The sequence below is a fragment of the Neomonachus schauinslandi genome, chromosome 8, assembly GCF_002201575.2.
Source record: "Neomonachus schauinslandi chromosome 8, ASM220157v2, whole genome shotgun sequence".
NCBI classification, from domain to species: Eukaryota; Metazoa; Chordata; class Mammalia; order Carnivora; family Phocidae; genus Neomonachus; species Neomonachus schauinslandi.
The window spans coordinates 106,981,970-107,009,157 of record NC_058410.1 but is presented as its reverse complement, the minus strand read 5'-3'; the positions used below and the strand labels follow the sequence as shown (position 1 = coordinate 107,009,157).

Below are 27,188 nucleotides of genomic sequence, written 5' to 3'. Positions count from 1 at the left end.
ACTCTTGATTTTGGCTCAGGTCATGATCTCAGGGTTGTGAGATCGAGCCCCGCATTGGGCTCCACGCTGGGCATGGAGCCTGCTTGGGATTCTCTCTCTGCCCTTTCCCCCACCCTTAAAAAAAAAAAAAAAAAGAATCCTCATGCTCAAACTGTAACCCAGACCAATTAAATCAGAATCTCGAGGTGAAATCCAGGCATCTGGAGTTTAATTTTTTTTACGTTTTTAAATTTTTTATTTTATTTTATTTATTTATTTTTAAGATCTTATTTATTTATTTGACAGAGAGAGACACACAGAGAGGGAACACAAGCAGGGGGAGTGGGAGAGGGAGAATCAGGGCTTCTCGCGGAGCAGGGAGCTCAATCCTGATGCGGGGCTCAATCCCAGGACCCTGGGATCATTGCCTGAGCCAAAGGCAGCTGCTTAACGACTGAGCCACCCAGGTGCCCCAATTTTATTATTTTTTACGATTTTATTTATTTATTTATTTATTTGAGAAAGAGAGAGAAGAGGCGGGGGAGAGGGACAAACAGACTCCATGCTGAGCACAGAACCCGATGCAGGGCTCGATCCCATGACCCTGAGGTCATGACCTGAGCCAAAATCAAGAATCAGACGCTTAACCGACTGAGCCACCCAGGTGCCCCTATTTTTCTTTTTTTTAAGATTTTATTTATTTATTTATTTATTTATTTATTTATTTAGAGCGCAAGCAGGGGGAGGGGCAGAGGGACAGGTCGAGAGAGAATCTCAAGCAGATTCCACGCTGAGCACAGAGTTCCATGCGGGGCTGATCCCATGACCCTGAGATCATGACCTGAGCCAAAACCAAGAGTAGGACGCTTAACTGACTGAGCCACCCAGGTGCCCTAGGCATCTGGAGTTTTAAAAACTCAGGTGATTCCAGTGTTCAGCCAAGTTTGAGAACAACAGATAGGTAGATAGATAATGCACACAGGTAAACCATACATCAAGGCACTTTATAAATGAGAAATGTTATTAAATTGCTGATGACAATAGGTTTATGGTTTTCTTATCACCAAGTCTATCTCAGAACATCAGCACTTACCATATATTCTCACTGAATATAAAAATGAAAAGAAATGGTGTAAACCAGAGAATAGCACAGAAGTAGAGGGAATTATGGGAAGCCAGGTGTTGCCACCGTGAAGCGGAGCAGAGCAGGCTGTAGACGGGGGAGTGAGCGGTCCTCAGTGACGGCGGAGAGGGGCCGAGGTGCAGGGAACCGGGGTGCTGAGTGTCGCATATTCCCTGCCTCACAGTTCTTAGAACTGGTGGCAGGCCCAAATACCTCAACCTAACAGGACAAGCACGCTTGTTGCCATGAATCTAGCCACCTCTGCCAACAGCGTCTCTGCAGGGGTGGGTGATCTGGGACATGAGCGCTGACATGCATGTATACGGGTACTTTTTCTTCCTCCCTTTTTCTCGGCTTCAGCTTACTCTTCTCACACTGTTGCCTGTGCTCCCTTTTTCCAGGTTCTTAATTATTTCCTTTCCACTTTCACTTTATCATTCAACTAATATTTGTCACAAACTCACTGTGTGCACAGCACTGGATGCTGCTGTATGAGGAGGTGGGGAAATCCAAGCAAGAAATAACCCAAGAGCTAATAATACCAGCAGCTCATACTTATGGGGGATGCGTTCTGGGCCATTCCGCTGTGATACATGCGTTACCTTGCTTAATTTCCGTGGTAGTTGTGTGAGGTAGGTATTTTTACTGTCTCCATTTTGCTGGAGACAGATGGAGGCGCCCGGAGAAGTCACCTGCGCAAGGCCAGGATTTGGACTTGGGCGGTCTTGCCCCAGGGCCCTCCCTCACACTTTCATGACAAGTGCAGGAAGGAAATACAACAGGGTCACGTCATAGGAAGTGACCGAGGAGAGGACTGGGGGAGGGGCCTGTCAGGGACTTGAGATTGGGGAGGTCAGGGAGGGCCATCCTGAGGAGGTGACGATCTAGGGGAAGAGTGTGGCAGACAGAGGGGACAGTGAGTGCGAAGAAGCTGAGCCTGGTGGCTAAAGCAGTGACGTGGTGGGACAGCTGAGGGAGAGATTTGGGAGGGACACAGGGGCCCAATTGGGTTGGGATTGACAGACGGTGGGCTTAACTTTACGGAAAGCCATGGTGGGGTTAAGCAGGGGAGTGATAGGAAGGATCTGATTTATATTTTTGAAAAGATCACTGCGGGTGGAAGAAGGCCTTGGGTGGATCAAGTGTGGAAGCAGGGGCACCCATCGGGAGACTGTTGTACCAAGAGCCAGGAGGTGGTGGGAGTTTGGCCCAGGGTCAGCAGTGAAGAGAGAAGTGGACGGGTTGGCGTACAGTATCAGGAGGCAGAGCTGACAGGGCTCGGTGGAGCCAACATGGGGACTTAGGACAAGGGAATCAAAGGTGCTTCTTGGATTTCTAACCTGAGCATCTGGGTGGATGAGATGTGTCATCCGCTGAGTTGAGCAAGATGGGGGCTGGGGCTCAGTGTGGAGGGCAGATTTTCGAAGGGGAATTCAGTCTGTTCTGGCCATGTGAAGTTTGAGCTTCTTGTTGGACACCTGTCTGGGACTGGACGGGGGAATTTGGAATTAAGTGGAGAGGCCTGGCTAGTGTCCTGCAGGGCAAGAGAAGCAGGCCCAGGGTGCCGAGCTGCACAGACACCCCTGTAGAGTTGTAGAGACAGGGAGCCTGGGGAAAACAGGCTCACTGGACAAGTCCCAGCCAAGGAGGAGCCTGTGAATAAGTCACAGCTGAGCAGCACAGCGAAATGCAAGAGAACTCAGAGAAGGGAAATCCTGGGGCTTGGGGCTGTCCCAGGAGGCTTTTGTGTGTGACCTTGAGTGACAGGCAGGGTTGGCAGGGGCAGGAGGGGGATACAGGCTGGAGACTGCATTCCAGACGGGCCAGACAGGGAGGACAGCAGAAGCTAGAACAAGCCCACAGCAGAGGGGCTCCTTAGGGAAGTGGGATGGGCTCCAAACCGAGAAGCCAGCCTTTGGCCTCTAGGCTATAAGGGACCCCGTGTGCCTGCAAGTGTGCGGTCTGAATTTGGAGCGTTTTCTTGTTTTATCTCAAAAATGCAGGAATTCTGCATTCAACTTCCCAGTTTACCTGAGTTTGTTTCACTATAAAAAGGGTCTTGTTCTGTTTAGTACTTTGCTTTGAGTAAACATAGTCTGGTAAGGCACTTTTCATTTACCCTGGAGCTTTGGTACCACTGATACGGATTCATGCAGTCTCCGGGGGTCTAGATGCATCATCTTGGAAAGCTCTGCAGTCGGCAGTGTGAAGGAAGGGAGTCATTAATGGGGTATTTTAGGAGGCTCAGGCTGCTGATCGTGCCTGAACCAAGTGGATTGCACGGAGGAGGGATCACGGTAGGAAGACCATTTATGGGGACAAGCTCCTGCCGCAATTTAGGGGTGAGGGGATAAGGGCCTGGTTTAGGGTGGCGCAGTGACGTGGGAGCTAGAAAAGGATCGAGAGATGTGAGGCTTCCAACACTGGTGACTGGGATTGGGGGAATGCAGTGGGCAAGGCTGTTTTGTGGAGAAGAGGCTGAGTCTGGGGAGATGGGAGCACCCAGGAACCAGGTGAGCAGATGGAGCTGGGAGGAGAGGCCACAGAAGCGTTCACAGCGTCCAAGGCCAGCCACCGGGTGGGGGAAAAGGCGCCCTACTGCCCTAGGCCTCCCTCTCTGACCTTCTTGCTTTCTCCAGATCTTTCTTAGCACTTGAATCATCTTTTTCTTGATTCTCTTACCCATTCTCTCCATGTCCATCCCAGCAATAATTAAAATGAGGCCACCATCCCGACCCACACATTCTCGAAGGCAACTGTGATTTGGGCCAATCCCAGGAAAACCCATAGAAGCCAGAAAGGTTAGGGTCCGTTTTGAGATGGCTCCAGAGCAGGCTTGTTTCTGGCCTTCCATATTGTCGGGGATGGGTGCGAGGTGAGTTACCAGGACACCGGCGTCCTGTACTGCATCCCTGCTGTCCCTGAGCAGCCTCTCCTTCCCCTCCCCCCGCCCAGTCTTGCTGGAATGAGTATCTGACAACTCGGATTGAGCAGAACCTTGTGTTGAATTGCACCTGCCCCATTGCTGACTGCCCTGCGCAGCCCACAGGAGCCTTTATCCGGGCCATTGTCTCCTCACCAGACGTCATTTCCAAGGTAGCCCCTCTTCTGCGGGAGGCTGCCACGTGCAGCCAGAGGGACAGGCCCCAGGGAGTGGACTGGTGTGCAGAGGGTGGGTGGGGAGGGGTGGTGGTTACAGAGGTGTGGCGTCCTGAAGAGCCGTGCCCTCACTTGGTGGCGCCTATGTCCCCACAGTACGAGAAGGCCCTTCTGCGTGGCTATGTGGAGAGCTGCTCCAACCTGACCTGGTGCACCAACCCCCAGGGCTGCGACCGCATCCTGTGCCGCCAGGGCCTGGGCTGTGGGACCACCTGCTCCAAGTGTGGCTGGGCCTCCTGCTTCAACTGTAGTTTCCCTGAGGTGGGTGCCTGCCCAGCCCTGCCCCTGCCAGCACCCCTCTCCGTGCCCCCCCCACTCACACACTCACACACTCTGCCTTGTCCTCCCCTCTGCCACCGGGTCGAGCTCCGTTCCTCCCCCTGCAGTCCTCCACATGCGACCTCCCTGCCTTGCACACCCGCGGCACCACCCTTGGCCAGGGCTCAGGGCTCAGCCGTGACCTCCCCGCCCCCTCTCTAGGCGCACTACCCTGCCAGCTGTGGCCACATGTCCCAGTGGGTCGACGACGGCGGCTACTACGACGGCATGAGCGTGGAGGCCCAGAGCAAGCACCTGGCCAAGCTCATCTCCAAGCGCTGTCCCAGCTGCCAGGCTCCCATTGAGAAGAACGAGGGGTGTCTGCAGTAAGAGGGGTTACTGCGGGCATTGGTGGGGTCAGAGGGCACGGGAGAGGGTGGGAGGCCTGGTGGTGCGGAGGGCCCGTGGGGCTTCCCAGAGGGCTGAGCGAAGGAGGGCAGTCACTCACCACCCCCAGCGTGGCGCCCTCCGGTGACGCCTGCACCTTAACGCTCCTTGCCCTGCTTTAAAGTCTGCACCACATGGGGCTTGGAAGCAAGGGTGCGCTCACTAGAGGTTAGTAAGGTTAAAGAGACTGTCAGGGCCCGGAGGGGCCAGGGCAGGTTCGGTGGGGCCTGCAGCCTTCTGACCAGCCAGCTTCCTCCATAGTATGACCTGTGCCAAATGCAACCACGGATTTTGCTGGCGCTGCCTCAAGTCCTGGAAGCCAAATCACAAAGACTACTACAACTGCTCTGCCATGGTAAGGGGCCGGGGCCAGGGCCAGGGGGCCTAAGGGCAGCCAGGATGGGATGTGGCTGCAGGCCTGGGCAGAGAGGGTTCTGTGTCCTGAGCTATTGGGACGGAGGCTCCATGTGAAGACAGAAGCCACCTGGGCCTACAGGTGCTGGGAGTTCTGTCCTGGGAGGTGTGTGCATTCTCCAAGGCACCAAGCCAGAGCAGAGCAGAGCCTGTCCCTCCCGTCAGAGCCTGGCACCCCTGCTTAGTAGGTGGCTTTGGGCCAGTTTCCTTGCCCACGCCTCGGCATCCTCCCCTGCAGAGGGGGAGAGTAATGTGACCTACTTCACGGAGTTAGGATTAAATGAAAAGGTCTGGGTGAAGAGTCCGAAGGCCTGCATGCGGGGTGCCTTGTGTGTTCACCCCGTCCTGCCCAGGAAAGCACCCAAGAGCCCTCCCTCTCCACCTGTCCTTACCAGGTAAGCAGAGCAGCTCGCCAGGAGAAGCGGTTTCAGGACTATAACGAGAGATGTACTTTCCATCACCAGGCCCGGGTGAGCTGGGAGGAAACGGTTGTGTGGGTGAGGAGGTCAGAAGGCTGGGGTGGACGGCAGGGCAGGGGCCCCAGATCTGAATCGGGTGGGTGGCGCTGATCCGCCTCGCCCCGCACAGGAGTTTGCCGTGAGCCTGCGGAACCGCGTGTCTGCCATCCACGAGGTGCCGCCCCCCAGATCCTTCACCTTCCTCAGTGACGCCTGCCGGGGACTGGAGCAGGCCCGCAAGGTGGTGGGGGCGGGGGCGGGGGGATGTACCAAGGGGTTCTGGCGGGCCTGGCCGCTGGCCTCTAACCCCCGGGGACGGACGGAATGAGGCAGCGGGGAGCGGGGCGGTGCCGAGGCTCAGCAAGGAAAGGCCGACTCGGGCTCCCGCAGGTGCTGGCCTACGCCTGCGTGTACAGCTTCTACAATCAGGGCACGGAGTACATGGACGTGGTGGAGCAGCAGACCGAGAACCTGGAGCTGCATACCAACGCCCTGCAGATACTCCTCGGTGCGGCCTGGGCCCCCGCTCGCACACTCCTTTCCCCGGCCTGTCCACCCCCGCAGCATCCCCTCCCAGCAAAGAGTGGGCAAAGTGGCACCCCCACCCCAGTCCTCCTCCTCCTCCTTCACAGCCTTATGCGACCAGTCTTTTAAAATTCAGGGATGAAGGGATGTGGTACTTGCTGTAGGTGCCTCAGGGCACAGGCCTCACCTGACCTGTTCGATTACCATCTGCCCCTGTCCACTGGGATGGAGGCCCCATGGAATGTCTAGCCTAGAGCCCTGCCTGGTGGGTGTGGGTAGGACTTGGTAGATGTTCAGCAGGTGTTTGAAGGGAGGAACGGAAGGAGCAAGGGAGCCCCTGTGCCCTGCCCCCTCTGCAGAGGAGACGCTGCTGCGGTGCGGAGACCTGGCCTTGTCCCTGCGCCTCCTGCGTGCCGACTGCCTCAGCACCGGCCTGGAGCTGCTCCGGAGGATCCAGGAGAGGCTGCTGGCTATCCTGCAGCATTCTACCCAGGTATGCGGCCCAACCCGGGGCCTCCTGGGCCCAGCACAGCCCCTGCCCTGGGGGGATGCAAAAGGAAGGGTGGCTGTTTGGAGACCTGGGCGTGCACCCCAGCTCCTGGGCCAGCCTGCCGGATGTGGCTGGGCTCTGCCACATAACCGCCTGGCAAGTGCTACAAAATAGAGTCAGCCCACATCAAGGGTATTTGCCCAGATGCTTGCTCATCAGAATCACTCGGGGAACTTCTCCATACTTCCCAAGTGGGAACGTTGGGATGGGGATCCACTGAGGTCCTTCCCAGCTCTAATACACTGATGTTGTGTCTGAACAAGGAGTCCTGCCCTCAGGGAGCTTACAGAGGAGTAAATAACTTAGGTAGATAGGACAGGAACATACACCATACACTGTTAGCTCCTGAAGCACAAGGGCGGGGTGCCTCGCCGGCACGACCCATGTCCCCCGGAGTTCTGTGACACGCAGGCTTGGGACTGTGGAGTCCCAGGATGAGGGAGGGAGAGGAGCTGGGAGAATCTCTGTGGGGGGGGGAGCGCCCTTAGGAGGCCGGCAGAGAACGGTGGGTGAAGGAATGCTGGGCAGAGGCCCAGGTACTCGCTACTCTCCGACTTCCCACATCTCCCCGGCTCCTCGCCAGGACTTCAGGGTCGGTCTGCAGAGCCCATCGTTAGAGACCCAAGAGGCAAAAGGATCCAACGTGCCTGGCAGTCAGTGAGTAGGGTGGGCAGAGCCGCCGCAGGGGTGTGGGAGGCAGGGGTGTGGGAGATGCGTGGCTTCGCCTCAGGCTGAAAGTGGCTCCCTCCCTCCCTAGGCCCCAGGGCTCCTCTGGGCTGGAGGTGGAGGAGGAGGAGGAGGAGGAGGAGGAGGATGTGCCCGAGTGGCAGCAGGACGAGTTTGACGAGGAGCTGGATAACGACAGCTTTTCCTATGACGAGGAGTCCGAGAACCTGGACCGAGACACTTTCTTCTTCGGTGATGAGGAGGATGACGAGGCCTACGACTGAGGGGCAGGACACGGGGAACACGTAGAGCCACCCCAGAGTCCTGGGGGCCGAGGGGGGGAGGTCGCCCCTTCCTGCCATTGTTGGGGGAGGCGATTCCCAGTGTCTGCAGTACCTTCTGTTTACTGAATAAACTTTTTTCCACATCCCTCTCTGGAAGCAGGCTGCGCAGCTGCGTCCCCAAAGGCTAGCGTCAGCTCCCCTGCTCCCTCTGTATACCCCCAACCCTCATTCTTCACTTTTCTTTTAGACCTCCAGACGCTTGTGTTCTCCGAGAAGACCCAAAGCAGACCCATTTGACCTAAGCTGGACAAAGGGAAATGAAGGTCCGCATGGTCCAGGGCCAGGTGCAGGCCTGCCCATTTGTCCCAGAACCCCACCCAGCGTCAGAGGAGACCGAGAAACGGCCACCCTCTGGGCCAGCCTTCCTCAAACTCTTGAACGTTCCTGGCATGAGTCTGAGGGCATTAGGAAGTACTCTCTCTTGGGGGCCTACAGAATGTTAACGGGTCTCTCTACATCTTGAAGTGAAGCAGGAAAGAAAATGATATTCCTGAGGACCTATTCTGCCCCATCACTCATATAGACGACATAGGTAGAATTTTAAACATACCTTTTAATCTGGTAGTGGGGCTAAGAGGTAGGAAGGGTACTAGAGCAGAGTCTGGGATTAGAAGAATTAACAAAGTGGGGTTAAATCAAGCAGTTGGGTCAGGGGAGGCAGCCATCTGCTAGGAAGGGTCACCCTCAAAGTATCGATCCAGCATGGCCTCCACCTGGCCCTCCTCGTAGTCCAACACCTGGAACCTCGAGCCGTCTGCTGCTCCCCGGATCATGGCTGAAAGCACTGAGAAGGGTGGAGGGAGGTGAAGGTTCCTTCCATCCACATTCCCCCTCTCCGCTCCCTGCCCTGTCCCGTTTTGGGGATAGGCACTGTCCTCAGAGCCCCCCAGGGCTGGGTCTGCAGAAGGCTGGGACGGGAGGAGGGGCAACCCAGGGCTTGGAGCGCTCACCTCGGCCAGACTGCGGACGGAAGAGGCACAGGATCCGCTTATTGAGGGCCACAGCCCGGCCCAGCTCATAGCCCACACCCAACGATGGCTGGGTCACTTCTGCCACCACCACTGGGAAGAAATAAGAGACCGTGGCTCAATATCTGGGGCTTGTTAAGGGACAGATGACAGAGTCGGGGCGTGGTGAGAAGGGAACTCCCTCCCTGGTGTGGATGACAGGCGTGTCCAGGGGATCTAACATCTCAGGGGAGTTTGTGGGTAGGAGGGGGGACCACTCACCATCTGCCTCCTGCAGCCAGGCCAGGTCCCGCTCATGGATGAGCCTGTCACCCCCAGCAGCCTCTTCCCCTGTGGAGGAAGAAAAGCTGGTCAAGGCCAAGCCCCTGCCTGGTCCTCAGCACTCAGTACCTCTCCTGTGCTCTCACCACCCCTCTGTCTGTCCTGCTCAGTGAGGGGGGGAAGGCATGCTAGATGACCTCCGAGGACCCACCCAACACTGAGGCTCCAGGCAAGGGATGAAACGGAATATAGCCACAAGAAAACTTCCAGGGGGGGCGTGATTAGGGCCAGATGAGGGGCACAGAGGAGACTACGGGAAGGACTGTTCCCTCACTGTGGGTCAGGGATCAGAGATGGAGAGGAGATGAACAACCAGAGTCTAGCTGAGTGGCTCGCAAGGTTTGGTGGGTGCTGCATCAGCTGAACGCTTGACAGGACACCCGGCTGCCCCAAGGGCTCTCTAGGCGATTGGGAGCCCCACCAGACTTCGAGCACCAGTGCGGGAATACAATGCACGACCAGTAGGAGGCGGTGGGAAGTAAGGTAGAGGAGAGGCTCTTCCTGGGGTCAGAGGATTAAGGCTTTCAGTTCTGGCTTGAAGAAATGTTACTGCCCACATCAGAGCAGAATCCCCGGAGAGCTTGTTAAAAATACATCAGGGCGCCTGGGTGGCTCAGTTGGTTAAGCGTCTGCCTTCGGCTCAAGTCATGATCCCAGGGTCCCGGGATCGAGTCCCGCATTGGGCTCCCTGCTCTGAGGGGAGCCTGCTTCTCCCTCTCCTCCCCACTTGTGCTCTGTCTCACTATCTCTGTCTCTCTCTCTCTCAAATAAATAAAATCTAAAAAAAAAAAAAAAAAAAATACATCCTAAGCCTTCACGCCAGACTGCTATGTGAGCCTGCATTTTAAACAAGTTCCCTCAGACGACATTCGAGCACACTAAAGTTCCAGTACCACTGGGTGGGGGGCGTGGACAGGACATGCCCTGAAACCAACGAACCTCAAGCTTCAGGGCCCTGCACTTGGAGAGGCCCTTTCCAGCGCCCTAGCAATTTTGCTTTGTGATTTCACCTGATGAGGGAGCAGAAGGCAAGCTGAGGACAAAGCACAAGCTGACACAGGGCAACCCCCGCCCCACTCCCGGGCGGGATCCATGTGACCTTCCTCAGGCACTCCCGGCTGCCCTAGAGCCAGGGGAAGGGAAACACAAAGGGTGAACTCATAGAGATCACAGTCCTGCAGGACAGGAGCCTTCCCTCAGTTTACCAATGTCTTAGTAATTTACAAGAAAAAAGCATTCGTATCAATAACCTATCTTCCAGAGACCCATCACTCCATTTTCCGGAGCCCTAGCATCACCCTCCCCTCCACAGTGATGTGGGACACAAAGGTAAAGGAAATGCAGGTAAAAATTAAATGTCCTTAACCTGCAGCCCATTGACAAATACTTGCAGGCAGGGTATAACATTCCTCCAGGAAGCTCCCAACAGTCTTAATGCTTTGCTAAAGGGGAAACCACCTTAGCTTGACAAGGGCAAGGCCTCCAGTATCTTCTTCAGCATATCAAAGTCCTCTTGGACACCTTCCTTTCTCCTTACCTCCCCCCATTCTCAAGTATATAATCAGCCATTCCTCAAAACCCCAGGGCAGCAGTTCTTTCTGCCCACGGGCTCCTGTCCCCGCACCTTAATAAAATCACCTTTCTGCACCAAAGACATTTCAAGAACTCCTTCTTGGCAGCAGGCTCTGGACTCCAACCTCACCAACATTCCAAAAACTACATCACACCTTTTTAAAGAGGTCTCCAAAACTGCATTAGGTCCCACAAATCCTGGATCCGCTCCTGGGGCTGGCGAGGGGAAAGCACTTAAAGGTTTTCTGAGCAGAAGTACAAGAGTTCAAGCACAACTTTCAGACTAGAAGACGCGCGGAGATTCCAGACGAAAACTAATCAAAGCGGCGCTTTAGAAAGACCCAGCAGTCAGGAAGTAACAGCCTGATGAGAGGGCATGAGAGAGATGGTGGTGGTGAAAACTGGGGTCCTCGGGGTCCAAGAGAGGGCGGATACCTTGACCGCCAAGGGGGAAGCAGGAGGATAAGCTCTGTCTTAGGTGGGGGAGCAGATGCCTGCGGGTGAGGCGGGAACTGCAGCTGCCCCATTCATTCCCATTCTGCTCCTCCCTGCTCCGTCCCTGGAAAGAGGGGAAGAAAGTTCTCCAGGAAAGAATCAAGGTCCAGAGAACAACTGAATGCGGAGACCGGGCTCCCACCGCAAGCTCACTGGGACCCCCGCTGTCCGAGCCCCGGCTCCCTTTCCCGGCTGGGCAGGAGGGGACGGGCTCCGGGCCAGAGGGACGCGCGGCCGGCTGTCGGACGGCCGCCGCCGGGGGCGGGGGGAGGGGGGAGTGCAATCTCGGTAGCCGGGCGGGACCCGCCCGCCTCACCGCGCCCCGCCGCCCGCCTCACCGCGCGCGCCCAGCTCGGCGGCCGCCACGTGCTCCGTGAGCACCGCCCCGAAGCGCCGCAGCCGCGACACGATCCGCCCGTACAGCGCCCGGTCCTCGCGCCCGCCGCGGACGCTCCCGCAGAAGTACAGGGCCCGGCGGCCCGGCTGGCCCGGCTGGCCCGGCTGGCCCGGCTGGCCCGGCTCCCCGCTTTCCCGCGCTCCGGCCACCGCCGCCGCCGCCATCCCGCCGCCGCCGCCGCCGCCACGCCCCTCCCGGCGCCAGGGGGCGCCCGCTCGCGGTCACGTGACTCGGCCAACCCCGGGAGGCAGCACCTGCGAGTGGGCGGGGCGAGCTGCGAGCGCGGCATTAGCCTTCGGGCGCTGACGACTGCGCGGCTGGAAATCCACCGCTTCCCCGACCTCGTCGCCGCAGCTGGTCGCCCATACCCCACCCGCTCCTGTGCCCCTCGGGCCCGGGCCTTCTCCGTCTCAGCTAGACGCAGGTGCATCCTCTGGTGACGCCACCTCCTAAGCCCACCTCCTACTACTCTCACTCTGCGCAGCAACGCTGGCTTTCCGCAAGCATGCTGGCCATGCCCTTTGCATTCGCTGTAGCCTGGAACCCTCTACTCCCAGGCAGCTCCCCGGAGCACTCCCTCACCTCTTACAAGTCTTCACAGGTCACCTTCCTTGACCATCCTATTCAACATGGCAGCCTCCTGTTCGCAGTCCTCCCTATTGCCCTCCCCTGCCTTACCTTTTAGCCTTCTCCCTAGCATGTTGATGAATTTTGTTGTTTGTCTTTCTATACCCAGTAGAACGTAAGTCCCCAGGAAGGCAGGAACTTCTCTCTGTTTTGTTAACTGCTATATCCCTAGCTTCTAGAACTGTGCTGGACACATAGGAACTATTTAACAAATATTTGTTGAGTGAATGAGTGGATTCAGATGAGAAATTATATTTGCCAGCACTTTGTAATCTGCTCAGCCCTATAGTAGGCTGATAGAAGCAGGATCTTCAGGGAGGCTGGCAAACACACCATTGTTCCCTGGTAATAACAATGATTTCCCCCTCATTATGTGATGGAAATATACAAACACAGGACCAAAAAAAAATGGAACAAGAGAGTACTTAGTGGAAAGTGAGTCCTGAGACCCCAATCCCATTCCCTAGTGGAAAGCTCTGTCATGCTTCCTTCTGAATTCTTCCTGAATGAAAACTATAAAATACCAAGGTATGGGGTTACAGGGCTGACAACAATAATTTTTAAAAACACAAAGACAGGGTGCCTGGGTGGCTCAGTTGGTTGAGGGACTGACTCTTCATTTTGGCTCAGGTCATGATCTCAGGGTCGTGGGATCAGGCCTCACTTGCTTGCACACTCTCTCTCTCTCAAATAAATAAATCTTAAAAAAAATTTTAAAAAATAAATAAAAATGCAAAGGCACAGGGCGGCCTGGCACGCTCAGTTGGAAGAGCATGCCACTCTTGATCTCGGGGTTGTGAGTTCGAGCGTTGGGTGTAGAGATTACTTAAATAAATAAACCTTAAAAAAAAAATGCAAAGACACAAAGAGAAGGCAAAGAGATTTTAGGATATCTCTGTCCTCTGGTGGGCCCAGCCACAGGTACCCAGACCATGGGCAAACATATATGCAGAGCCGTCCGCTAGGGCTCCAGGCCCCCTCACACACACACACACACACACACACACACAGACACACACACCTTTAGGCACCTTTCAGAAAGAAGCCTCGTGTGCCATATGACTTCACCGGCAACTTCCTCTACCCTCCTTATCTTTGCTCACGCCTTCCCTCCATTCTTCCCACAGAGAGGAACCCACATACACATGTACACACAGAGCATCCTATTTCTGCCTCTGTGTCTTTTTTTTTTTTTTTTAAGATTTTATTTATTTGAGAGAGAGAAAGCATGAAAGGGGGAAGGGTCAGTGGGAGAAGCAGACTCCCCGCTGAGCAGGGAGCCTGATGTGGGACTTGATCCCAGGACTCCAGGATCAGGACCTGAGCTGAAGGCAGTCGCTTAACCAACTGAGCCACCCAGGCGTCCCCTGCCTCTGTGTCTTAAAGAAAATAAACCAGCCTCTATATCCTTAGGGCTCACACTGGTGATGTGGCTGGCATCCCCCTTCCACCTCAGGCTGAAGGAGAAAGAGTAGAAGGACTGGCAAACAAGACCCTGAAATTGGTTCTATGTCCCTGTCAGGTGGGGGAGGATGCAGAGCCAGCCGTGGCTTGCAGCTGCGATCCTCCAGCTCCATGGAGAGAGGCCCAAGGTGGAAGGATGGGGCACTAAGGGGTGGGATGGGGGAAACGAGGCAGGTGCACAGTCTAGTGAGGCAGCCTGATGGGGGGCGGTATGGAATCCTAATTCCATTAACTACTTGTCAGACAAGTTACTACTTGCTAGCTCTGTGATCTTGAGCAGGTCCCTTAAAGCCTCTGAGCCTCAGTTTCCTCATCTCTGAGTAAGAGATGTTCTCTTGCCTCACTTGCGCAGTTTGAGTACGGTGCGGTTCTGATGAAGTATGTGAGAGCACTTTAGAGAACCCAAGGTACTCTACAAATGCCGTCATTGTTCAGTTCCATGGAACTTTTCATGTTACAGTGTCAAACTTACACACATGGTGCGTAATTCCATTAAGAATTTTTTTACATAAGTTTTTTTTTAGAGAGAGCACTCTTGAGTGGGGGGAGGGGTAGAGGAAGAGAGAGAATCTTTTATTTTTATTTTTTAAATTTAAATTCAATTAATTAACATATAATGTGTTGTTTAAGGGGTACAGGTCTGTGATGCATCAGTCTTATATAACACCCAGTGCTCATTACATCACGTACCCTCCCCAGTGTCCATCACCCTGTTACCCCATCCCCCCACCTCCCTCCCTTCCTCCCCTCCAGCAACCCTCAGTTTGCTTCCTAAGATTAAGAGTTTCTTATGGTTTGGAGAGAGAGAATCTTAAGCAGGGTTCCACGCCCAGCAGAGGGCCTGACACGGGGCTCAATCTCACGACCCTGAGATCATGACCTGAGCCAAAATCAAGAGTTGGGACACTTAACCAACTGAGCCACCCAGGCGCCCCAAGATACTTTAAAAAAAAAATGTAACCAAAATACCATTATCCCAACTAAAATACTTAACAAGATTTTTTAAGATCATCAAGTATTCTACCATGGTTCAAATCTCCAGTTGTCTTAGAAGTGTTATAAATGTTTGTTTACAGTTTATTTGTTTAAGAGCAGAAGCCATGGGACGCCTGGGTGGCTCAGTCGGTTAAGTGTCTGCCTTCAGCTAAGGTCATGATCCCAGGTCTTGAGATCAAGCCCCACGTTGGGCTCCCTGATCAGTGGGGAGTCTGCTTCTCTTCTTCTTCCTCTGCTCCCCCCCTCGTGTGTGTGCACTCCCCCTCTCTCTCTCAAATAAATAAATATACCTTTTAAAGAAATAAAAATAACTAAAAAAATAAAAGTGGAAGCCACATAAAGTCCACATGTTGTGATTGGTTCATATGTCTTTGAGAGTATTTTATTTATTTTTTTAAGATTTTATTTGTGAGACAGAGAGAGAACACAATCAGGCAGAGTGGCAGGCAGAGGAAGAAGCAGCCTCCCTGCTGAGCAAGGAGCCCGATTCAGGGCTCAATCCCAGGACCCCGGGATCATGACCTGGGCTGAAGACAGACACTTAACCTGAGCCACCCAGGCGTCCCTTTTGAGACTATTTTAATCAACATGTTGCTACTGCATATTGTCTCCCCCCAACCCCCTTATTTGTTCTGCTGAGTTTCCTATAGTCTGGACTTTACTGATTATATACCTGTAGTTTCATTTAAAGGGTTCTTCCGGGGCACCTGGGTGGCTCAGTCGGTTAAGCATCTGCCTTCGGCTCAGGTCATCTCCAGGTCCTGGGATCGAGCCCCATGTCAGGCTCTGCACTCAGCAGGGAGTCTGCTTGTCCCTCCCCCTACTCACTCACTCACTCTCTCTCTCTCTCTCAAATAAATAAATAAATAAATAAATAAATAAATAAATAAATAAATAAAATCTTTAAAAAAAAAAGTGTTCTTCTGTCCTGTAAATTGGAGTTGGACCTAGAGACTTGATCAGATTCAGATTCCATTTTGGGCCAGACTATTTCACAGGTGGTGGTGTGTACTCCCATCCTGGGGCGTATGCTGTCTGGATGTCTCTCTTTTGATGCTAACAACCACTGATGCTCAGTGCCCCAACTGATTCATTCACTCATTCATTCATTCATGGAACATACCAATAAAAATGTTTTTATTATAAAATAAAATCCACTTGCAGCAAGCCACCTTAAAGCAAATTAATTATTATAAGACACTCTTGTAACCACCACCCATGTCAAGAAATAGGTCTTTAGCCACCCAGCAGTTTCCATGTGCCCCATCCCAGTCACAGCCTCCTTCTTCCCTCCAAAAGTAAACACTGTCCTTACTTTTTTATTTTTTTTAAAGATTTTATTTATTTGACAGAGAGAGAGAGACAGCCAGAGCAGGAACACAAGCAGGGGGAGTGGGAGAGGGAGAAGCAGGCTTCCCACCGAGCGGGGAGCCTGACATGGGGCTGGACCCTGTGATCATGACCTGAGTGGAAGGCAGACACTTAACGACTGAGCCACCCAGGCGCCCCGACCCTTACTTTTATGGTAAGGACAAAAAATGGGCATAAATAAACTTCTTTATGTTTCTTTATGGTCTTATCACCCAAGTGTGCATTCCTAGTCATACAGTTTTAACCGATTCATTTTTTATATGTTTTTAAAGTCGCTTTTAATCTCCAGCTTCAAGGGTACATTTTTTTGAAGCATTTGTTTTGTGCGGGACACTCAGTGGGCACTAGAGGAACTACACAAAGGAGTAAGGACTGAGACTTTAGACTCTGGTCTGGGGAAGGGCCAGCCTTGGCTCAAGAATAGAGATCAATTTAATGCCAAGCAGCAAGGTACAAAGTGTTGAGTAATTCAAAGAAAGCAGAAATCAAGCATGTGGAGCATCCCTTCCAGTTTATCCTCACACTCCTGCCAGTTAACACCCAGAGCAAACAAACACCTGCTTCTTCAGCGACAGGGAGGAGCAGGAACCAGATTTACCCTCCCATGTTTTGTGTTCATTTGTTTTTCAAATGTGATACTGCTTTCTCAGATTTGTTGTGGAGAAAGGAGGGTTGAGGATCTCTGCCCTAATATATACTGTACCCGCCTTACCTGAGTACATTCCGAGTCTCCTCCCTCCCTCCCTCCCTCCTTTCCTTCCTTCCTTCCTACTTTCCTTCCTTCCTTCCTTCCCAAAAGCTCTCTGCCCAATGTGGGGCTTGAATTTACAACCTTGAGATTAAGAGTCACATGCTCTGCCGACTGAGCCAGCCAGGTGCCCTCTGACTCTTATTTCCTCACCATCCCAGTTGCTAGGATGTTTTCTTATGATGGGGATTTTGTGCAAGGAGGGAGCATCTGGACTCTTCGTCTGCTCTTCAATGTCAGGCATCTGTAGAGGCCAAAATGGGGAGTTCAGCCTTAGTGCTCAAGTTTAGATTTTTTTGTGAATAATTATTAATTTAAAAACTTATTACAGGGCACCTGGGTGGCTCAGTTGGTTAAGCAACTGCCTTCGGCTCAGGTCATGATCCTGGAGTCCCGGGATCGAGTCCCGCATTGGGCTCCCTGCTCAGCAAGGAGCCTGCTTCTCCCTCTGACCCTCCCCCCTCTCATGTGCTCTCTCTCTCTCATTCTCTCTGTCTCAAATAAATAAAATAAAATAAATAAATAAATAAAAAATAAAACTTATTACAAAATATATCAAGTATGAGTAAAGTTTGGAGAAGGGTATATCATATATCCTTGTGTCCACTACTCAGAGTTATCAAATCTTAAAATTTTGTTATATCTATTTCAGATCTATATACATTATATATATTATAATATCTATTATAAATATTATCTGTTATTTTTATAATAGATATGTATGTATATAAAATCTATTTATAATAAATATCTATGTATCCAACAGATATCATATCTAAATAGATATAATAGATTACTTATATGTAATCGTCTATACACACATGGTTATATTTGTATTTTTCAAATCTTCTGTATCTTTACTTTTTTCCCATTTATCAATTACTGAGGTAATTTTTTTGAAATCTCCCTTTGACAGTGGATTTAAATTTCTTTCCTTGTAATTTTACCTATTTTTACTTTGTATTCTGAGACTATTATTAGGTGAGTACAAGTTTAGAATTTTTATATGTTCTTGGTGGTATAATTTTTGTCCTCATGATGTGACCCACTTTTCCCCCAATAAATTCTTTTGGACTTACATGTTTTTACATCTTCAGTTTTAACCTTTTTGTCTCTCTTAAGCAGCTTATACCTGCATTTTTACAAACCCGATGCTCTATCAATGAATTTCTTCCATTTATATTTATTGTGATTACTAACATATTTGGATATTTTTCTATTATCCTCTTTTGTGCTTTATATTTGCCATGCTTTTCCTTGCTCTTTCTGTTGTTTGTCACGCTTTTTTTCCCCTGTGATTTAAAGAAAATTTTCTTTGGCATTGCATTAATGTTAGGTGTACAACATAATGACTTGATATAAGTATGTACTGTGAAATGATCACCACAGTAAGTTTAGTTAACATTTATCACCACGTAATTACAAATATTTTTTTCTTGCAATGAGAACTTTTACGATCTACTCTCTTAGCATCTTTCAAATATACAATGCAGTATTATTAACTATAGTCACCATGTTCTGCCTTACATCCCCAGGACTTATTTATCTTATAACTGGAAGTTTGTACCTCTTGACCACCTTCTTCTACTTTGCTCATTGTTCCTCCTCACTTGACTCTGATAACCCCCAATCTGTTCTCTGTATCTTTGAGTTTGTTTTTGTTGTTTTTTCTTAAGATTGAACATAGCCATTCTAACAAGCACAAGGTGACATATCATTGTGGGTTTTTAAAAAGATTTTTAAAAAAGTAATCTCTACACCCAGCATGGGGCTCGAACCTACAACCCCGAGATCAAGAGTTGCACACTCTACCGACTGACACCCAGGCACCCCAAAGATTTTATTTTTAAGTAATCTCTACACCCAATGTGCGGCTCAAACTTATAACCCCAAGATCAAGAGTTACATGCTCTACCAACTGAGCCAGCCGGGCACCCCTATCATTGTGGTTTTGATTTGCATTTCCCTAATGATTAGTGATATTGAGCACCTTTTCATGTTCCTATTGGCCATTTGTATGTCTTCTTTGGAAAAATATCTGTTCAGGTCCTTTGCCTATTTTTAATTGGATTATTTGGTTTTTTTATGCTATTGAGTTATATGAGTTCTTTGTATATTTTGGATATTAACCCCTTATCAGATATATGATTTACAAGTATTTTTTTCCCATTCCATAGGTTGTCTTTTCATTTTTCTGATTTGGGGGGTGGGGGTTGGGGTTTTTTTTTTTGCTGTGCAGAAGCTTTTTAGTTTGTTGTAGTCCCACTTGTTTATTTATTCTTGTTGTTGACTGTACTTCACATGTCATATTAAAAAAATCATTGCCGGGGCACCTGGGTGGCTCAGTCAGTTGAGCATCTGCCTTCGGCTCAGGTCATAATCCCAGGGTCCTGGGATCAAGCCCCGCATCGGGCTTCCTGCTCAGTAGGGAGTCTCCTTCTCCCACTCCTCCTCCCTCTCCTCCCCACTCGTGCTCTCTCTCGCTATCTCTATCTCTCTCTCTCAAATAAATAAATAAAAAATCTTTAAAAAAATCATTGCCAATAACTATGCAAAGGAGCCTTTTCCCTATGTTTTCTTCTAGGAGTTTTATGGTTTCAGGTCTGACATTTAAGTCTTTAATCCAATTAGAGGGGCACATGGGTGGCCCAGTCAGTTAAGCATCTGACTCTTGGTTTTGGCTCACGTCCTGATGTCAGGGTCACGGGATCAAGCCCCATGTTGGGCTCCATGCGCAGCTCAGAGTCTGCTTGAGATTCTCTCTCTCTCCCTCTGCCCCTCCCCCTGCTTTCGTGCTCTCTCTCTCTCTCTCTCTCTCCCTCCCTCTCAAATAAATAAATCTTAAAAAAATAAAAGAAAAGAAAAAGAGGGACACCTGGGTGGTCAGTCTGTTAAGCGTCTGCCTTCAGCTCAGGTCATGATCCCAGGGCCCAGTCTCCTTGCTCAGCGGGGAGCCTGCTTCTCCTGCCTGCCACTCCCCCTGCTTGTGCTCTCTCTCATTCTGACAAATAAATAAAATCTTAAAAAAAAAAAAACAAAGAAAGAAAGAAAATTTTTAAAAAGTTTAATCCGAGTTAATTTTTGTGAGTGGTATAAAATAGGGATTTAGTTTCGCTTTTTTTATATGTGAATATCCAGTTTTCCCAGCACCATTTACTGAAGAGACTGTCTTTTCAAAAAAAAAATTTTTTTTTAAGATTTTATTTATTTATTTGAGAGAGAGAGAGAATGAGAGACAGAGAGCATGAGAGGGAGGAGGGTCAGAGGGAGCAGCAGACTCCCTGCTAAGCAGGGAGCCCGATGCAGGACTCGATCCCGGGACTCCAGGATCATGACCTGAGCCGAAGGCAGTCGCTTAACCAACTGAGCCACCCAGACGCCCTCAAAATTTTTTTAATTGAAGTATAGTTGACACACAATGTTACATTAGTTTCTGGTGTACCACATAGTGACTGGACAAGTCTAGATGTATATTCACCACAAACATAGCTCCCCTCTGTCACCATAAAATGCCATTACAGTACCATTGACTATATTCCCTGTGCTCTTCCTTTCATCCCCATGACTTATTCCATAACTAGAAGCCTGTATCTCCCACTCGCCTTCACCCAGTTTGTCCATTCTCCTACCACCTTCTCCTCTCAGCAACCATGTTTGTTCTCTATATTTAGGAGTCTGTTTCTCTTTTATTGTTGGGTTTTTTAAATTTGTTTGTTTTAGATTCCACATATAAATCAGATCATACAGTATCTGTCTTTCTCTGTCTGACTTATTCCACTTAGCATAATGCCCTCTAGGTCCATCCATGTTGTCACAAGTGGCTGGCAAGATCTCATTCTTTTTTATGGCTGAGTAATATTCCACTGTCTCTATATACCACATCTTCTTTTTGTTTGTTTGTTTGTTTAAAAATTTTATTTATTTATTTGACACAGAGAGAGAGAGCACAAGCAGGGGGAGGGGCAGGCAGAGGGAGAAGCAGACTCCCTGCTGAGCAGGGAACCCGATGTGGGGCTTGGTCCCAGGACCCTGGAATCCTGACCTGAGCCGAAGGCAGACGCCCAACCAACTGAGCCACCCAGGTGCCCCACATCTTCTTTATCCATTCATGTATCAGTGGACACTTAGGTTGCTTCTATATCATGGCTCTTGTGAATAACGCTGCAATGAACTACAGGGGTGCTTATATCTTTTTAAATTAGTGTTTTCATTGTCTTCAGGTAAATACCCAGAAGTGGAATTACTGGGTCATATGGTACTTCTATTTTTTTAGGGTTTGTGTTTTTTTAAGATTTTGTTTATTTATTTTAGGGGGGGGGGGTGCACAAGCAGAGGAAGGAGCAAAGGGGAAGGGAGTGGGAGGGAGAAAGAATCTCAAGCTGACTCCGAGCTTAGCATGGAGCCAGACGTGGGGCTTGATTTCATGACCCAGAGATCACAACCTGAGCTGAAACCAAGAGTCAGACACTTAACTGACTGAGCTACCCAGACTCCCCTGACTGACTGATTTCTCTTAGTATAGTACTCTCTAGCTCCATCCACATTGGTGCAAATGGCAAGATTTCATTCTTTTTAAACATTTTTTTAAAGATTTTATTTATTTATTTATTTATTTATTTATTTATTAAGATTTTATTTATTTATTTGACAGAGAGAGACACAGCGAGAGAGAGAGCACAAGCAGGGGGAGTGGGAGAGGGAGAAGCAGGCTTCCCGCGGAGCAGGGAGCCCGATGCGGGGCTTGATCCCAGGACCCTGGGATCATGACCTGAGCCGAAGGCAGACGCTTAATGACTGAGCCACCCAGGTGCCCTTAAACATTTTATTTTTGAGTAACCTCTACACCCAACATGGGGCTCAAATTTACAATCCTGAGATCAAGAGTCTACATGCTCTACCAGCTGAATGAGCCAGGTGCCCCTATTTTTAGTTTTTGGAAGAATCTCCATACTGTTTTCCAAAGTGGTTGCACCAATTTACATTCCCACCAATAGTGCATGAGGGTTCCCTTTTCTCCACATCCTCGCCAACACTTGTTATTTTTTGTCTTTTTGATACTAGCCATTTCTGAGGTATAAGGTGATATCTCATTGTGGTTTTGATTTGCACTTCCCTGATGATTAGTGATCTTAAGTATCTTTTCATATGTCTATTGGCCATCTGTATGGAAGAAATTGTCTTTTCTTCACTGAGTATTCCTGGCTCCCTTGTCAAATATCAGTTGGCCATATATGCATGGGTTTATTTTTGCACTCTTGATTCTGTTCCATTTGTTATATGTCTGTTTTTATGCCAGCACCATACTGTTTTGATACTCTAGCTTTATAACATACCTTGAAATCAGAAGGTGTGATGCTTCCCACTTTATTCTTCTTTCTCAGGATTGCTTTAGTTATTCAGGGTCTTTGTGGTTCTATATACATTTTAGGATTGTTTTTTCTACTTCTGTAAAAAATGTCATTGGAATCTTGATAGGGATTTCACTGAGTCTATAGATGGCTTTGGGTAGTATGGTACATTTTCTTGTACCTATTGGCCATTTGTAAGTCTTTTCTGGAAAAATGTCTATTTAGATCCTCTGCCCATTTTTAATGTGGACTGTTCTCTTTTTTTTCTATTGAATTTGATGAGTTCTTGATATATTTCAGATATTAACCCTTTATCAGATCTATGATTTGCAAGCATTTTCTCCCATTCCATAAATTGCCTTCTCATTTTACTGATGGTTTCCTTTGCTGTCGAGCCTCCCATGTTTAACAAGCAAAAAACTGGGCAGAATATATGAAACAATGATGTTTGAACATTGGCCATCAGGCAGTGCCGGACAGCGATCCCCAAAACACCGAAAACAGCCAGGTGAGCTTTTGTTTGCCCCAGCATATTGCCTGCAGGTTTTGTGGGCTTCTAGCAGGAGGAACCCAGGCTGAGCCCAGCCATCTCCTGGAGCTGAGGAGACAGAGTGGTGAGTCCACGGAGGCCAAAGCAGCTGGTGTGTGGAACAGAGCACAGGACAGAAGAGAGAGCTTTGGAACCTTCAGACTGATCTCTGTGACAGTCGGTTTCAGACCGATCAGCACATGTGTGTGAGGAAACTCGCTGAGGCAGGAAAAGAACCACCTGAAAGCAGCAAAGGGAACAATCTCCAGAGCTCACGGAGCAATGGAAAAAGTGCCTGTTCCCTCCAGCCAATGTGGAAAACCTCATAATTCATGGGGCATGAGGTAAGTTATGCTGAAGCCTTTTGCCTCTGAGGTGGGGATAATGATCCTGAGACTAGAAGCTACTTAGGTCCCACCTAATAAAGCTTAACAAATAAGCCTTAATGGATCAAACTGTTTCTGAGTAAATTAGTTGCATTCTAGAACAAAGCTTAAGAATATTTGCTAAAATATAAAAATATTGTATATAAACAAAAACACAAACCCAACAAAGTAAAATTCACACTATTTGGCATCCAATAAAAAATTATGGTATGGAAAGAAGCAGAAAAATATGACCCAGAGTGAGAAGAAAGATCAATTGAAAGCAGAAATTATTCAGATAATAAAATTTGTAGGCAAGTACATTAACATAGGTATTATAAGTATTACATATGCTTAAGAAGTTAGAAGAAAAATCGAACATGAAAGATTTTTGAAAGACCCAGATTGTGGGGCGCATGGGTGGCACAGTTGGTTAAGCATCTGACTCTTGGTTTTGGCTCAGGTGAGATCAAGCCCCACGTCGGGCTCTGTGCTCAGTGTGGAGTCTGCTTGTGACTCTCCCTTTCGTCCCCTGCCTCTCCCCTGGCTCATGCCACACACACACACTCTCTCTCTCTCAAAAATAAATAAAACTTAAAAATAAAAAATAAAAAAGAAAGACCCAGATTAAATTTCTAGAGATGTAAACTAGAATGAAAAATACATCGGATGGGATTAATACCAGCTCAGATGCTGCAAAAGATAAAATTAATGAACTTGAATACTCAGCAGTAGAAACTATGCAAAACAAAACACAGTGAGAATAAAAAAGACTGGGGGAAAAAGGAACAAAGCATCGGTGAGCTGTGGAAAACTTCAAGTGGGTAATTGGAGTCTCTGAAGGAAAGGGAAGGCAGAAAAAATACTTGAGAAAATAATGGCTGAGATTTTTCCAACCTTGATGACAACTATAAACTCACAGATACAAGAGCTCAACAAACCCCAAGCACAGGAAACATGAAAAAAACTATGTCAAGTCACATCATAACCAAATAGCTTTAAAACCGTGATAAAGAGAAAATCTTAAAAGTAGCCACAGGGGTAACAGATATTACATACAGAGAAACAAAGATAAGGATAATCGCCACTTTCTCATCAGAAACAATTGTAAGCTAGACCTACATTTTTATAGTACTGGGGACAAAATTGTCAACCTAGAATCCTAACTCAATACTCAGATCAGGCTGTGTTCTTCAGTGATTTCCTGTCTGAAGTTCCAGTTCCCCTGACATTGACTCTGAGATGGAGAGGATCATGCAAGAAGTTGATCGGGAAGTAGTCTGAAGATCAACATCTGTGAAGGAGTGAAGCAAGCAGAATTGGGCAGAGCTTTATTGCAGCCTCAACAGAAGCCTCAGCTGACCGTATCAGGAGTTTTGAAAATGGATGTCCCGGGCGCCTGGGTGGCTCAGATGGTTAAGCGTCTGCCTTCAGCTCAGGTCATGATCCCAGGGTCCTGGGATCGAGTCCCACATCAGGCTCCCGGCTCAGTGGGGAGCCTGCTTCTCCCTCTGACCCTCTCCCCTCTCATGCTGTTTCTCTCTCGCTCGCTCTCTAAAAAATAAATAAAATCTTTGGGAAAAAAAAAAAGAAAGAAAATGGATGTCCCTTCAGAAATGTCCTGAGTTGGGGTGAGGGGGCTAGGCCTTTGTCCTCACAGGCTGATCATCGGTTGGATATGGGTTGCACCAGAATGGGTGCATGATTTTGAGTGAGGCAGCATCCTTGGCCAGGGGCAATTTCCAGAGAGGGAGTCAGCTGAGAGCACTCAGACTTCAGCACCCCAGGCAGCCGAAGGAATGAGTACCTAGATTCTGGAGGGGGATCTGGTTGGCTCATGACACTATCCACTACGCTCCCAAAAACTAAGTGGAGAAGATCCAATCTTCTTAGCATGGCGCACAGGGCCCTACATGATCTTGTGCATGCCCACCCCCAGGTCACCTCATGTCCCCTTCTCAGCTTGGAAGTCTCTCCCACCCTCTGCCCTGGCCCCACTTGTCTGTTGCAAAACTCCTAATCCTTCAAATTCCAGTGGACTGCACCTCCTCTGAGTGGTCTTGCTGACTCAATGGTCCTTCCTCCCAGCATCATGGTTAGGAGCATGGACTCTGAAGCCAGGGTTTGAATCCCAGCTGTGCCACTTGCTAGCTGTGTAACCTAAGGCAAATTACTCAACTTCTCTGTACCTCCATTTCCTCCTCTATAAAACGGGTGTAACATTAGTACTGCTGCATCATAGGGTTCTTATGAGGATTAAATGAGTTAATATGTGTAAAGTTATAACAGTGTCCAGCAAGAGTAAATGGTTGCTGTTTGTCGTTGTTAATGGAGGCCTCAGTATGCATTTGTTGAAGGCACAAAGGATGAGAGAGACAAAGTGCAAAGTATGTTCAGAGAATGTTGAGTAATCAAATTTGTCAAAAGGGTGGTAATAGCCTCTATATGGTATTATTACCATGTTGGGAAGAATTTTTAATGTCACAGTAAAGAGTGTGCATCTTGGGGCGCCTGGGTGGCTCAGTGGGTTAAGTGTCTGCCTTAGGCTCAGGTCATGATCTCAGGGTCTTGGGATCAAGCCCCGCATCGGGCTCCCTGCTCGGCAGGGAAGCCTGCTTCTCCCTCTCCCACTCCCCCGGCTTGTGTTCCCTCTCTCGCTGTGTCTCTCTCTGTCAAATAAATAAATAAAATCAGTAAAGAGTGTGCATCTTGGTGCATCTGGGTAGCTCAGTCGTTAAGCGTCTGCCTTCAGCTGAGGTCATGATCCCAGGGTCCTGGGATGGAGCTCCGCATAGGGCTCCCTGCTTAGCGGGGAGTCTGCATCCCCCTCTCCCTCCGCCCCTCCTCCCCATCCCCACCCCCGATTGTGCTCTCTGCTCTCTCTCATGCTCTCTCAAATATATAAATAAAATCTTTTTTAAAAAGAGTGCATCTTGGGGCGCCTGGGCAGCTCACTTGGTTAGGTGTCTACCTTTGGCTCAGGTCTGATCTCCAGGTCCTAGGATCAAGCCCCATGTCCTGGCTCCCTGCTCAATGGGGAGTCTGCCTGTCCCTCTGCCCCTCCCCCTGCTCCTGTGCTCTCTCTCTCAAATAAATAAATAAAATCTTTAAAAATAAAAATAAAAATAGGGGCGCCTGGGTGGCTCAGTCGTTAAGTGTCTGCCTTCAGCTCAGGTCATGATCCCAGGGTCCTGGGATCGAGCCCCACATTGGGCTCCCTGCTAGGCGGGAAGCCTGCTTCTCCCTCTCCCACTCCCCCCTGCTTGTGTTTCCTCTCTTGCTGTCTCTCTCTCTGTGAAATAAATAAAATCTTAAAAAAAAATAAAATAAAAAGAGTGCATCTTATTTGTAAGCAGAATGACAGAATTTGCCAACAGATGGGAGGAAGGGCCAAACACAGAGAGGAACGGGTTGAGCCAGGAGGTAAGGCATACGTGTGGGGAGGTGAGTTCTTGGCGAGGGATGTGTGAGAAGAAATGGGGGACCAGGACTATGGAAGGATGGTACAGGTGAGGGGAAAGGAGTTTAGAAGAAAGTATGAACACATGGAAGGTGCAGTGGGGCAATCATCTGAGGCTGATAGGGACAGGCAAGGAGTGACAGGGACGTGCTGGGAGGAGAGAAGATAAGGGACGATCCAGACAGATGAGGTCTGTGGGGACAGGTAAGGAGGGATGGGGCCCTGCCGGGGTGGGGGGTGGCGGTCAAGTGAATGGCAGAAACCAGCGAGGAGAAACGAAGAGCTGGAGCGGGGCCATCTGGAGGAGAACCTAAGGCTGCAGGTGTGGAGAGAGGAGCGGAGTGGAATGTGATGTCAGAGAAAGGGCGGTGATGTAAGAGCCGGGCGGTGGGGCGGTGATGTCAGGGCTGGTGCTGATGCTGGCGGCGCAGTGCATTGTGGGCAGCTCCTCGTTCCGCCGCTGCCTCCGCCGTCGCCCGAGGAGGATCGGGGCCGGGCCGGGCCGGGCGGGGATGATCCCGGGCGGGAGGCCGCCGCCGCCGCCGCCGCCGCCGCCGCCGTCGGAGGGAGCGGGCCGCTCCGCGCCGCACTGAGCCGCCCCCGC

At 49.8% G+C, this 27,188-nt stretch overlaps 2 protein-coding genes across 2 annotated transcripts in view; one reads left to right on the top strand and one right to left on the bottom strand.

Annotated features, from left to right (window-relative positions):
• Positions 1-8,103, top strand: part of CUL9 (cullin 9) — a 36,775-nt gene extending 28,672 nt beyond the window's left edge. The window contains exons 32-41 of the mRNA XM_044917310.1: positions 4,058-4,198; positions 4,358-4,522; positions 4,742-4,905; positions 5,228-5,321; positions 5,776-5,850; positions 5,969-6,079; positions 6,229-6,346; positions 6,723-6,856; positions 7,497-7,570; positions 7,671-8,103. Coding sequence (XP_044773245.1) covers positions 4,058-4,198; positions 4,358-4,522; positions 4,742-4,905; positions 5,228-5,321; positions 5,776-5,850; positions 5,969-6,079; positions 6,229-6,346; positions 6,723-6,856; positions 7,497-7,570; positions 7,671-7,863 — 1,269 coding nt within the window. The 3' untranslated portion in view covers positions 7,864-8,103. The remainder of the gene's footprint in view (positions 1-4,057; positions 4,199-4,357; positions 4,523-4,741; positions 4,906-5,227; positions 5,322-5,775; positions 5,851-5,968; positions 6,080-6,228; positions 6,347-6,722; positions 6,857-7,496; positions 7,571-7,670) is intronic.
• Positions 8,104-8,518: 415 nt separating this feature from the next.
• On the bottom strand, positions 8,519-11,840 carry DNPH1 (2'-deoxynucleoside 5'-phosphate N-hydrolase 1). Its single transcript, XM_021691924.2, has 4 exons — positions 11,618-11,840; positions 9,153-9,221; positions 8,874-8,984; positions 8,519-8,707 (listed from the first exon to the last, which is right to left on the bottom strand). The coding sequence occupies exons 1-4, from the start codon at positions 11,838-11,840 to the stop codon at positions 8,592-8,594; spliced, it is 519 nt and encodes a 172-aa protein (XP_021547599.2). The 3' UTR covers positions 8,519-8,591.
• Positions 11,841-27,188: the final 15,348 nt, after the last annotated feature.

Excerpts from the sequence above, each read along its gene's own strand:
- DNPH1 (XM_021691924.2), bottom strand. The coding sequence starts at position 11,840 with ATGGCGGCGGCGGCGGTGGCCGGAGCGCGGGAAAGCGGGGAGCCGGGC. Across the intron at positions 9,222-11,617 it reads CGCCGAGCTGGGCGCGCGCG|GGGAAGAGGCTGCTGGGGGT; the intron begins GTGAGGCGGGCG and ends CTTCCTCCACAG. Across the intron at positions 8,708-8,873 it reads CCGTCCGCAGTCTGGCCGAG|TGCTTTCAGCCATGATCCGG; the intron begins GTGAGCGCTCCA and ends CACCCTTCTCAG.